The 12,853-nt window shown below is 37.6% G+C and overlaps 1 protein-coding gene across 6 annotated transcripts in view; it reads left to right on the forward strand.

The window, feature by feature from the left end:
- LOC107766028 (uncharacterized) overlaps positions 1-12,853 on the forward strand; it is a 52,241-nt gene that overhangs the window by 33,914 nt on the left and 5,474 nt on the right. For 4 of the 6 annotated variants that reach the window (XM_075219856.1, XM_075219859.1, XM_075219858.1 and 1 more), the window contains 7 exons: positions 5,387-5,530; positions 5,733-5,815; positions 8,901-9,042; positions 9,160-9,243; positions 10,705-10,866; positions 10,944-11,031; positions 12,032-12,109. In XM_075219856.1, the coding sequence (XP_075075957.1) occupies positions 5,387-5,530; positions 5,733-5,815; positions 8,901-9,042; positions 9,160-9,243; positions 10,705-10,866; positions 10,944-11,031; positions 12,032-12,109 (781 nt within the window). Of the gene's footprint in view, positions 1-5,386; positions 5,531-5,732; positions 5,816-8,900; positions 9,043-9,159; positions 9,244-10,704; positions 10,867-10,943; positions 11,032-12,031; positions 12,110-12,636; positions 12,780-12,853 lie in introns of all 6 variants that reach the window. The other 2 variants (XR_012694329.1, XR_012694330.1) reach the window with 1 other exon arrangement.

The following is a 12,853-nucleotide window of genomic DNA, read 5'->3' on the forward strand; positions in this document are numbered from 1 at the left end:
ACGACGACGAGGACTGTTGGCCGGTGGGCGGTGGCTGCTGGTTTAGGCGTTAGGGTTTCTCTGAAATTAGGATTTTAGGAACAGACAGGTTTGTTACTTTGTTTAGAGACAGGACAGAACAGACAGGCTTTTGTTTTTGTTAATCATTTTCAAGGGTTTTAGTTTTTTTATATTTAATATATATAAATAAAAATAAATTATATATATATGTATATATATATATATATATATATATATATATATATATATATATATATTCTTAACGGGTTAACGGATTATCCGTTAAGAAAATTGAATAATCCGCCCCCAAACCGATAAGCCGTTAATAAAGAAAATTCAATCCGTTCCCCGTCCGTTAAGCCGTTACCAGTAAGCCATTAAGCTTCGGTTCGGATCGGTTTTCGGTTTCGGATCGGTTTTGAACACCCCTAGCTTCGATCCTCGAATGGTAGTCCTTTGCCTGGAGCTGATTTTTTATACGGAAGAATGCGAACAACTGCATCCCAATGACTATCACAGGGAGAATTCATAAACTGACTTACAACACTCACCGGAAATGAAATATCAGGTCTAGTCACTATGAGGTAATTTAATTTTCCAACCAGTCGCCTATATCTTGCAGGATCGATAAGAGGCTCCCTCTGGCAGAAGCTTAGCATTCGGATCCATAGGAGTGTCAACCGGTCCGCAACCCATCATTGGTATTAGAGCCACTCTTGTGTCAGCCTTGTCGATGGTGGGTCAGAGGTCAACTGAGTTTAGGCAAATCCCAGTTAGGCAGCGCAAACCTCAGTGCTGAGTCTAGAAGAATCCCATGCGGTGGGCAAACCTCAGCGAGGACGCTGAGTCCATAATAGAGGGTGTATGTAACACCCAGACTTTAGACAAAGTCCCACGTCGGCAAAACACAAGAGGGATGCTGGGTATATAAGTTAACAAGCCTTAGTCCCTAGTGACGAATTTTAAACCTGTGAAGGCCTAGGCCCAGAGCGGACAATATCACTAGCGGGCTGGGCTGTTACACTCCCTCTCAAGTTAGTGTATATAAATTATATGTATCGAGCTTGTTACATATGTAACTAATACGGGAACCAATGAGGGACTTAGTGAAAATTATCTGCAAGTTAATCATTTGACTTCACAAACTTCGTAACAATATCTTCTGAGAGTATCTTCTATCTGATGAAGTGATAGTCAATCTCAATGTATTTAGTCCTCTCATGGAACATTGGATTTGATGCACTATAAAGGGCAACTTGATTATCACACACAAGTTCCATATGGCTGATTTCTCCAAATTTTAATTCTTGGAGCAACTGTTTGATCCAAACTAGCTCACATGTTACCATGCCATGGCCTAATATTCTGCTTTTGCGCTAGATCGAGCAACTACATTCTGTTTTTGCTTTTCTAAGAGAGCAAATTACCTCCTACTAAAACACAATATCCAGATGTGGAACGTCTATCAGAAGATGATCCTGCCCAATCAACATCTGTGTATCCAGCTATATGCTCATGGCTTTGATCCTCGAATGGTAGTCCTTTGCCTGGAGCTGATTTTATATACGGAAGAATGCGAACAATTACATCCCAATGAATATCATAGGGAGAGTCCATAAACTGACTTACAACACTCACCGGAAATGAAATGTAAGGTCTAGTCACTATGAGGTAATTTAATTTGCCAACCATCTGCCTATATCTTGCAGGATCGCTAAGAGGCTCCCTCTGGCAGAAGCTTAGCATTCGGATCCATAGGAGTGTCAACAGGTCCGCAACTCTGTCTCCTCAAGAATGTCTAAAGCACATTCCTTTGTGAAGTAACAATACTTGAGCTAGAGTGAGCGACCTCAATACCTAGAAAGTACTTCAATTTTACTAGATCCTTAGTCTGGAAGTGCTGAAATAGATGCTGCTTAGATTAGTAATACCATCTTGATCATTGTCAGTAATAACAATATCATCAACATAAACCATTAGATAAATACACATATTAGGAGCAGAATGCTAATAAAATACAGATTGATCAACTTCACTACGAGTCACTCCTGAATAACTGTGCTGATCTTACCAAACCAGGCTCGAGAAGATTGTTTCTAACCATTGAGTGACCTGCGTAATCGACATACAAGACTCTAGACTCCCCTTGAGCAACAAAATCAGGTGGTTGCTCCATATAAACTTCATCCTCAAGATCACCAGGGAGAAAGGCATTCTTAATGTGCAACTGATAAAGAGGCCAACGACGAACAACAACCATGGACAGAAAAAGGCGAATATATGCTACTTTAGCCATGGGAGAGAAAGTGTCACTATAATCAAGCCCAAATATCTGAGTATATCCTTTTGCAACTAGACGAGCCTTAAGCCGATCAACTTGGTCATCCGGGCCGACTTTGACTGCATAAACCCAACAACCAACAGTAGACTTATCTGAATGAAAAGGAGCAAGTTCCCAACTACCACTCGCCAGTAAAGCAGACATCTCATCAACTATAGCTCGTTGCCATCCTGATGAGATAATGCCTCACCTGTAGACTTAGGGATGGAAACAGTGGACAAAGATGATACAAAAACATAATGATGGTGATGACATACGCTGATAACTTAAACCAGCATAATGGGGATTAGGATTAAGTGTGGATCATACACCTTTCCAAAGTGTATTCGATGGACTAGGAGGAGACACGTCCGCAATTATCTAGGCGTGATGCTGGACGTGGACGACGATGATAAGTCAAGAGTGGTGGCTGGAGATGTAGGAGGAGCAATTGTAGACTCCTTAAAAGTCGGTATAGGGAGGAGTGGCTATGGTGGTGTTGGGTGGCTACGGATGTGGATGTAGGAGGAGGGACAATATATTCCTCACAATTAGGTATAGGTAAGACCTCAGATATATCATATCAGGATGATAAGATGAAGTAAAGTAAGGTTAAGACTCAAAAAATGTGACGTTGGCTGACATAAGATACCTACGAAGATCAGGTGAGTAGCAGCGATACCCCTTTTGAACCCGAGAATAATCAAGGAAGACACGCTTGAGAGCACGGGGAGCGAATTTATCTTTTCCAGGAGCTAAATTATGAACAAAACAAGTACTCCCAAAAACACGAGGAGGAAGAGAGTATAAGGGTGACTTAGGGAACAATACTGAATGTGGAATTTGATTCTGGATGGAAGATGAAGGCATCCGATTAATTAAGTAACCAGCTGTAATAACTGCATTGCCTAAAAAATGCAACGGAACATGAGACTGAATGAGAAGTGTGCGAGTAGTCTTAATGAGATGCCTATTCTTTCTCTCTACTACCCCATTCTGTTGAGGAGTATACAGACAACATCTTTGATGGATAATACCTTGAAAAGTCATAAACTGCTGAAACTGAGAGGATAAGTATTCAAAGGCATTATCACTATGAAAAGTGCGAATAGAAACACCAAACTTAGTTTTAATTTTACCACAAAACTCTGGAATATAGAAAACAACTCAGAATGATCTTTCATTAGGAAAATCCAAGTACATCTTGAGTAATCATCAGTGAAACTAATAAAATAACAAAATTCTAAGGTTGAGCAACTCTACTGGGATCCTATATTATGTCAGAATGAACTAAAAAAAAAATAGACTCTGCATGACTCTAAGCACTACGTGAAAATGTAGCTCGAATATGTTTTCCAAGTTGACACTACTCACAATCTAACATAGGCAAACGAGGCACCATCTTTTGAAGCTTGGATAAACTCGGATGCCCTAAACATCTGTGAATTAGGTCTGGACATGCTATGGAAGGATTGAGTGAGTTAAGATAGTAAAGACGTTGTGATTCACGCCTTGTGCCAATAGTCTGCTCCGTATTACGGTCCTGCATAATAAAAGAATCATCCATAAAGTATATATCACAATGAGGGCACGAGTCAAACGACTAACAAATGCAAGATTAAAAGGACAACTAGGGACATAAAGAACAGGATCTAAAGTGACAGAGGCCAGGGGACAGTGGGACTAGCCAAAATCTTGGCCGCATACTGAATCAAGGTCATTAGGAAGTCCAGCGACGGTGAGAACTAGAAACATCTTTTTTTGTTGCTATTGCTGCTTTTTAACGCTAGCAGAAACTGGCGTCAACTTCTCAAATTTCTCCATGACTGCCTGTACTTGTTCCAAGTAAGTAGACATATCCGATTCCTGTTTCTTTAAATTTGTCATTTGCGATATCATATCTGAAAAATGAGATATGTCATTAGTGTATAAAGTGCACGCCTTTTCACAAACTAAATAATATGTCTGGAATGGACGAAATAAGGGCATCAACTTGGAATCACAGATCGTCGTAGAATACTGTATAACTGAGCAATCGATCTTCTCTCAAAGTGCTTTGGCCTTTTCATCTCCCTCACTAGCCTTTTTGGTTAAATGATCTTGAACACCTTGGCCTTTACACTACAACTCGACAGCCGAAGTCCAAGCTAACTAGTTTGAACTTCCCATTAAAGGTTCCAAAGTAATCAACACTTAGAACTTTTAGAACCCCTGTTTTTACAACCAAAAACATCAAATCCCTAAGACATCGTTGGATTCGAGAGAGGTCTAACAAATTATCACCAAATAACAGAAAGAATCAATTGTAACTCACTGAACAGACAAAGGAAACACTATAGTTTCCGGAAAAATCACTATAGCTGCCGGAAAATCAGTGTAATCGCCTGAAAAATGCAAAGTGATCGGAATAAAAAGAGAACAATATGGGTAGGCTCGGAATTACTGGATAAGCAAACTGTCCTGAAGAAACTTTGTCAGAAATGGCCAGAAAAGGTCGTACTCGGAAACCTAGCTTCTGCTGGCGCGTGAAGGGCCTGCTGTCGGAGAGGCTAACTGGGGTTTGATCGCCGGTGCGTTCTGAACCTAATGGTTGTGTTGATTTTTGCAGAACACTCACTGAAAGTAAGTTTACGCAAATCAGATCTGAGGAGTCACCGGAAAGACGCACGGCGGCAGATTTTTTTCTGACCTGGATGTTTTTCAATGCTGCTCTGATGCAATGTGAGAAATAGCACGAGAAAAATATATTAGTGATATGTTATATTATGTGTTTTACAATATCCTTATATAGGGCGTCTACACATACCTAAAGCCTTCTCTATCAACATGGGACACTATACAAACAACATACACTATGCATGAACTAACTCTAACAAAAGATAAAGCCAGTCAACTTGCCCAGCGCAAAAATTACTTACTGTAAAAATTTTCTTGAATGTATCTGATTTGGTATTTGCATATGATGAGAATATTTGAATAGTTGTCTTCTCTTGGATATAAGGTCCCCAAAACTTGCTTCTCCTTTGTTGTGTAGTTTTTTTTTCCTAATCCTGTCTTCATACGCAGAAAAGTTATCTGGACAGTATATTAGATGGAATATTGGAGCGCATATCAGATGGCGAGATTGGTAAAAGTGAACTATCAAGCTTGCAATCAATTCTTCTGAAGCTTCTTAATCATTTTGACAACCTAGAGAACATATTGCAATTGGTAGGCTACTTGTTGTTGTGGTCGCTTAAGCTCTTTTTCCTTTTACTATTGTTTCTTTGTCTGTCCTACTAGTCATTTTCTACCTTATTCTGTAGTCAGATAATAACAGGATAAACAATTCTCAATATACACTTTTACTTCTTGTAAGTTGGGGGATATAAATTACTTAATGTTGAGCTGAACTACCATCATCATTTTGCAGAACCATTTCAATCAAATATTAAGCATGATGCAGGGGAGCTCTAGAACCATTATCAATTTGCGGATTCTTAGTATAGCCATAAGGTATATTTGTTTTTACGAAATGTGTGTTTGAATATCAATTTTTGTTTATTGAGCAATAATCTGTGGCATTTCTTCCTGCATAAGTATATCCCTTGCACCATTTAAGATGGAAAAAAATGCTCCTATTGTTTAAAGCGACTGCATATGACCTGTCTGACTCACCTACATTGGGTGAAGTTGTAAGATGATAACCACTTCTCAAGCTCTTTGATCCATCTAGAAACAGTATACTATCGTGGACTGCAAAATTTTCTTGTTGGTCAATCAGCTTGACAGGGTGGTTTTGGACAGTCTTATCTTAAGGATATACATGGTCTCTGTAGGAAAATGGATAATTCCCCTTTATCTAAGTTTAACATCTATAAAAAAACCAAGTGAATGACCACTTTGATCCCAAAAAAGCCTTTAACCATTTTGACGGAAGTACACTAAGCAATTATAGTGGCTCTTTATAATATTTGTGAATGGCTATTCAAGTCATGATCCCTCAGAATTGGGAAGGTCATTGCCATCTCGCCCATAAATGAAATGCATCCTCATTAATTGTTGTCAGGAAATTAAATTACAACAACAACTATGCCTCAATCCCAAATTAGTTGGGGTTGGCTATACAAAACTTCATTATCATAAATACTTTGTTTGGGTTCGTAAAATTTGAATACTCCATACTTAAGTATTATATAACTCTATGGGTTCTCTAATATACTCTAGTGGTTATAACCTAATATACCAAGAGTCTTCTAGTAAGCACTAATCTTCTAGTTGGTATAGCTGTACATATTTTCAACTGCCATTGTTTTCTATGTTTTGCTAGATCTACTTGGAGTTCGAGATATTTAATCTTTTAAGATAAAAAATTTCCCATGTGATTTAGGTCTACTTCTTCCCCTTTTAGCCCTTCAATTATCATGTTTCCACAACTAAGAGTCTGTGCATTTGGAGGCCTACATAACACATGGAGAAAACGTATGTGCTATTTGCACCGTTTAAACAATGTGATTATTTCTGATCATATCTAATCTTGTATGACCACACATCCATCTTAACATTCGCATCTCTGAGACATTTATCTTTGTAAACTTCAAAATTTTGTTGGATCAAGCCCATATGAATTTGGGCTAAATCCCAAATTAAAGACACATTGGCCCAGGTCAACATTTTGAGTTAACAAACGAGTTTATTTAAGTCAAAATTACATGATTTAAGTAAATTCCAATTGCATTTTGGACTAGGCGATTAAATTGGGCCTCGATAAGACAAGCACAATTCATGGTATTCTAGCCTAAAAGTCCATTAAGGATTTCTTGGAGACTACTCTACTCTAAATTCTGGCACACACCATTTTTTCTCACATTTATTTTGTTATGGCAGTTATTTATTTTCTGTATGCAAAATTTGGACGTACAATCTTATGGACATGTTGGGCTTTAGAGGCCCAACATTCACTCCCATACAACATTGTCGGCCTTACAATTATTCTATACAACTTAACTGAAGTTAAATTTGCAGCAAAGCTAACTGATGTTTTTCTCATCTGTGGATATTTCTAGATGTGGAAATCACAGAGAAAAAATTGAATACACGTCTAACTTATGCAATACATTGTAAGGTGCAGTTTGCAGCAAGCTCGTCCCTTGCTGGAAAAAATTTCAGTTGCTCCTTTAGGTTAAAATGATGGGAAAGAATGACAACATGATGCTTAAACGTGCCTCTTGATGCAGTAAACACACTATGACAGAAAATATATATAGAACACACACATACACACACATAGAAATCCCCGAGGACCAATGTGTACAGTTCAAAACTCAGTGGATAATGGGTTCGTCCCTTTATCCTTCTCCACTTAAATATCACGCTTTTGTCTGCGGCAGGCTTCGAACCCGTGACAGCAATATGATAGAAATATATTGCTCAAACTACTTTTTAATTCCAATCAGTTGGTGTGTGTCTTGATCATGCAAGAAAATAAGGATTTGTAAGAACTGTTGGGTGTTGCTTGAATTCCGTTTTAGATTTTTGGTTGTCATTCTAAATGAGAAAAGGTAACCATGAAATCATGAAACCATGCTACTAGACGGAAATGGAAATTCCAAAATATGGAGCAGACTCTCCATGTTGTTTATATTGCTGTCTGCTTAAACACGGGGGACATTGTCCAGTTCATGAGCTTTCCATTTTGAATTTTTCTATCCGCAATTTATCCCTGAAAACATGCAATGCCTCCGTGTGTTATCTCCGTTCTGTTTGTCACCATGCTGTCTTCTCTTTCTGAAGTATCTGCTCCTCCCTCCCCTCAGCTCCACCAATTTTGCCATCTCCAGATCATGCTCACAACCACTCTCAAGCTATGGATGTCTTCCTCTTTATTTAATTCTATGTACCATTTAAAACTAGTGAAATAATTAAGAGGTCTTTCAGCTTTCCTCTTGCTTTCTGAAGAAGATCCAAAGCGAGCTGCAATGAAATTTGAATTTGTACAGTCTCTATTTCTTCTCCCAATTCATATGTTCTTGATTTTCTATCTATATGGACCTCTAATGATCTATTTTCAGCAAATTTTCTAAGAAATTATTAGACGAAAATAGAAGAAAAAAGATTGTTTAAAAAGATTTTATAGAGAGTTATGTTTTAGAGAGCAGATGGAACATGACTTTAGACTTTAGATATTAGTATCTAGGTCAACATGTTGATGCTGAAACCATTCTTCATTTCTCCTTTCTATTCCTAATATTTCTTATGATGGATAGAGGGTGTTTTCTGTTTTTGCTCTCTATTGTTGCCTATGATGTTTATTCATATGTATTGTAAAGTACACCTTTTTCTGGGACTGTCCCGAATTGTCACCTACTTTCTAGGGCACGTTTAAATTTGCTTCTATTTTTAGAAGAGAACTTTTCGGAAAACAAATTGTCAGTTACTACACTCATGTACTGGAGCTAACTCTATTCTGTAACTCGTTTGCTTAGCATCTTCCTGATGCTCTTTAATGATACCTTTTTGCTTCATCAAAAAAAAAAAAATTGTCAGTTCCTCTCATGGAAATAAAATTGTTATTTATCCTCTCTTTTCTTTTCTCCATTAGGAATACTTTTGTACGAGATCCTACAACCATTCAATTCCTTTTCGAAGTTTCAAGGTCCTTGCATGATAGCATAGATCTCTCAAATATTAAGGACAAGGAGAACAATCGTTCAGCACATTTAATATCTCGCTTTATACACATGGTAATGACATATTGTTTGCATATCACTTCATTTTTCTTGATAGTAGGTCAGGAGATGCCAAGTACCGCACATTAGTTCTGTACATGTTCTAACAAGTTTCCTGGTCATAATATTCAGGTTGATTATGGTTCCGAATGTGAACGCCACTTAGCTTTTTTGGTTCAGTGCCGTGGAGCTTTTGGAAGTATGAGCGAAGTCAAGGTTATTGTTTTCCACAATTTGCAAAGATGTCTTAATGGGTTACAGTAAAAATCTTGCTAATTTTCTGCTTCCATGAATTATGCATAGGGGATTGTTATTGGTTATGTGAATTCTTTTTATGTTTCTGTAATATGAATGTGATGTCACTTTGTAGAGGTTGACAATATCCTCGAATTATACTTTTTGTTCTCCAGTTTTTTTTATCCCTGTCAGTTGGTTGTATGAGGTTATTATGCCTTTCTGAAGAGAATTATTCTTTCCAATTCACCTGAATGACCTTAACTATAGTTCCTCTCCTCGTGTGTGTATGCGCGCATATTGATGTGCCTATTGCTGGATGTGGTGAATGAGAAAGTGATCTTATGCCACATTGCCTTCTGCCTAACCTGTTTCGCCCTATATATTGTAAGTACTCTAGTGTGATGGAGTATTTTCTCACACTGCTATGAAGTCTTCCTCCATAGAAGCATGAAAAGTGTTGTCCGATATTATCTTGACCGGTAACGTTCAGTTGTTTACCAATTCTTATGATATGCATGTCAAGTAGAATTCAGATTAGTGTTAGGGAATTGAAGTATGATATATAGCTAAAGAAAAGATCAAGCTTATTAGAACTGCTGCTAAAGCAGTACTATTATTAAGGGAAGTGCAGTGCACAGGAAACAAATGCTTTTGGAGGGATGGAGTTTCAACATAGCTGAGATTCTTTGAGGTCCTTTCATAACTTCTCTATTTCTCTCCCTTCAGATACACCAGAAAGGCAATAAAGCTTTGATTATAGTTGGGAAAAATTGAACCATGGGTATGCAAACAAAAGTTTCTCTATCTTATTTTTATTTTATTTTTGATGAAAGGAAGGGAAAGAAACGCTTCTCCATAATCATGCCACGGTGGCCATAATAAATGCTTTAATATGTAAACGAAAGTTGAACTCTTGTTTACCAACATGGAGGTTGTAAGTGCATTTCATTAAGGTAAAACAGGAAGTTTAAAGTTAAAAATTTTCAATTTAGAAAGGCGTCATTCTTTTTGAAACGGATTAAAAAGGAAAGAGTTTCACATAGAATGGAACAAAAGGAATAGTTAGGATTAAGGCTTAGTCATATCGGTATGCTGATTTTAGGTACAATGATTTTTGGAGTCATTATTTTCGCTAGGGAGTTGTATGTGAGTAATAAATATAAAGAATTTCTAGGGTTCCAAAACATAAATTATTGAATACTGGACTGTAGTGGCTAGGAATGACATAAATAGTGAGGATTCCTAGAGCTGACCTAAACTAACTTGGGATTGAGGTGTAGTTTTTGTTGTTGTTTCCTTTTAATATTGCTACCAAGCTCCCAAGGTTGCCTTTCAAGTTAGCATGGTGATGAAATTTGGACATAGTAGAAAGGTTTGAGCGCGGCATGCATCTTACGTAATTTGATGAGTGACACCTCTGGTATCTTCTGCTTTTTTCAGGAGACTGTTGTTCATTCGAGCAATTTACTGGCGATTAAATCAAGAAGGAACGACATTAGCTGTGTCATTTTTGTCAAATCTTGTATAGCATGCAGTGAAGTTACAATACCATCTATCCCATCTCATCTGAAACAGTTAAACCTCTACTTGGAAACTGCTGAGGTAACATTAACTCTTTCCTTATTCTTATTTTGCACTGCTGATAATTTAGATGCACCTATCTTTTTCTGTCTCTTCAGGTTGCATTAATGGCTGGTTTAGTTTCTCCCTCAGATGGACTTGTAGATTCAGCATTGAGGTGCTTGAATAATGTTGACTTATTGGAAGGTTTGTCTATGAATTTTTCTCCAGATGGCTCGGTGCATATTAGTAGTCAACTCAAAGTTGTATATATGCAAGCACAATACTAGATGGTTTCTTTCAGTGCCCTCTTTATTCCTCTCCCTATTCTGAAAATTTATCACTTTTCTGAAAGTGGTTTTGGAGTAAAATTTCTCTCTTAATCCCGAGGAAGTTTATATCACCAATTGCCTGGAATATCCATTATGATACATGTAATAAGAGACCAAGTATATAATATAAAAGGTAATGCAGTTTATTCGCACTTTCTATTAGTAGAAAGCTTACTATCGTAACATCGGCAATCGATAATTAAGCATCTCGGTATATTATTTAAAACAGCAACGATGTCAAGCTTGTGTCATTTTGCAAAATTGCATTCTGCTCATGATCAGTTAAAAGCGTCATGATTACCCCTTCCAGGAGGGTGGGTAAAGTGTTTGCTTGCCTCTATTCACAATTTATATTACATTATACTTGCACCAAATGGTTAATGATATGTGCAGCTTAGAGGTTTTGGCAGATGCTCCATGGCTCGCCTTTGTCTTTGAGTTTTTGAGTCAATAGGGTATGGGATATGGGTTTGCTTTTTGAACTTTTGGAGATAATGTTAATGAATATGATAAGGACAAGATTATAAAGAGGAAAAGAGAAGGCAAAGTTCTGATTTATTTCCGTGTTAGAGCAGTAGCAATGTGCAACAATTGCGTGAAGCACATGTGATTGTTGCCACTTACCTCAGTTCTCCAAGAATTTTTCATGTTTGACCCCCGTATATCTTTGACAAAAGACCTGATCAAATACTCAAATTCATGTGTCTTTTGCATCTGTTGTAGAGCCTCCTTTGTCTGAAATTTTAAGAGGCGTTTATGCATGTTGTTGTATCAAGAAGCAACCAAATTTAAGACATTCCACCCTTTCTCGCAAATCCCAGTTTTATGATGGTTTTCTTTGGTAAACTATTGAATTGCAATAACATTATCTGCAGGCTCAAGGATGCCCAAGGACATTGATGGGTTTCAATCAGTATTATGCAAATTTTGCAGTCTTATTGTTATGATTCCAGGTTTTTTAATCTGTTCCTCTTCAGTTCTATTTTATTTGTCCTTTGTAATGCTTCTGTATCTTGTGATCTTGGAACTTAGGAGTTAGGACAGCATGCTGGAAGTAAGACATAGTAATATCAACTGGTTGGAATGGCCACCTGGTGCACCTATAATGTGAAGAATTACGTGAACAAACTGCATATGGATGTAGCGTAGCGGACAAAATATGCACTAATTACAAAAACTTGAGTCAAGTCTGACATTTTCCAGTATCCCAATAGGCATGGGCTAAAATGCTCAAAATAAAGTGGGACACATATAGGAAAAAGTGGTTATTCAAAAGCTGCTTGAAGAATAGTCAAATAATCAAAGATAATGTCAGCCAACGCCATTGCGTCTTGAATGGTACAACATTCTTAACTGGAACGAAAGGGAACCTGAGAAAGTAAAAGTAGAAAGAGTTCTCTTACATAACCTCCAGCTACTAGGACTATTTCTCCCTGTTTGGTAGGGCTGCCAGAATTTATCTAGAACCTTCTTTTATAAGGTGATAGGATTGGTGGGGATAAATAAAAGCTTCTAGCTTCCAAGACAGTGCAATCGAGAGACTACTACTAGATCGGAGGGGTGACTAAAACGAAGTGATGGAGAAGCAAACAGTTGCGGAGTTGGATCATGAAATGTCTTTAGGTAACTCAGCAGAAATCAAATATAGAGGTTTTGTTGTGACGAAGATTATTGCAATCATATAAAGTCCTTTTTTT

This window comes from Nicotiana tabacum, chromosome 8 (genome assembly GCF_000715075.1).
Source record: "Nicotiana tabacum cultivar K326 chromosome 8, ASM71507v2, whole genome shotgun sequence".
Classification (NCBI taxonomy): domain Eukaryota; kingdom Viridiplantae; phylum Streptophyta; class Magnoliopsida; order Solanales; family Solanaceae; genus Nicotiana; species Nicotiana tabacum.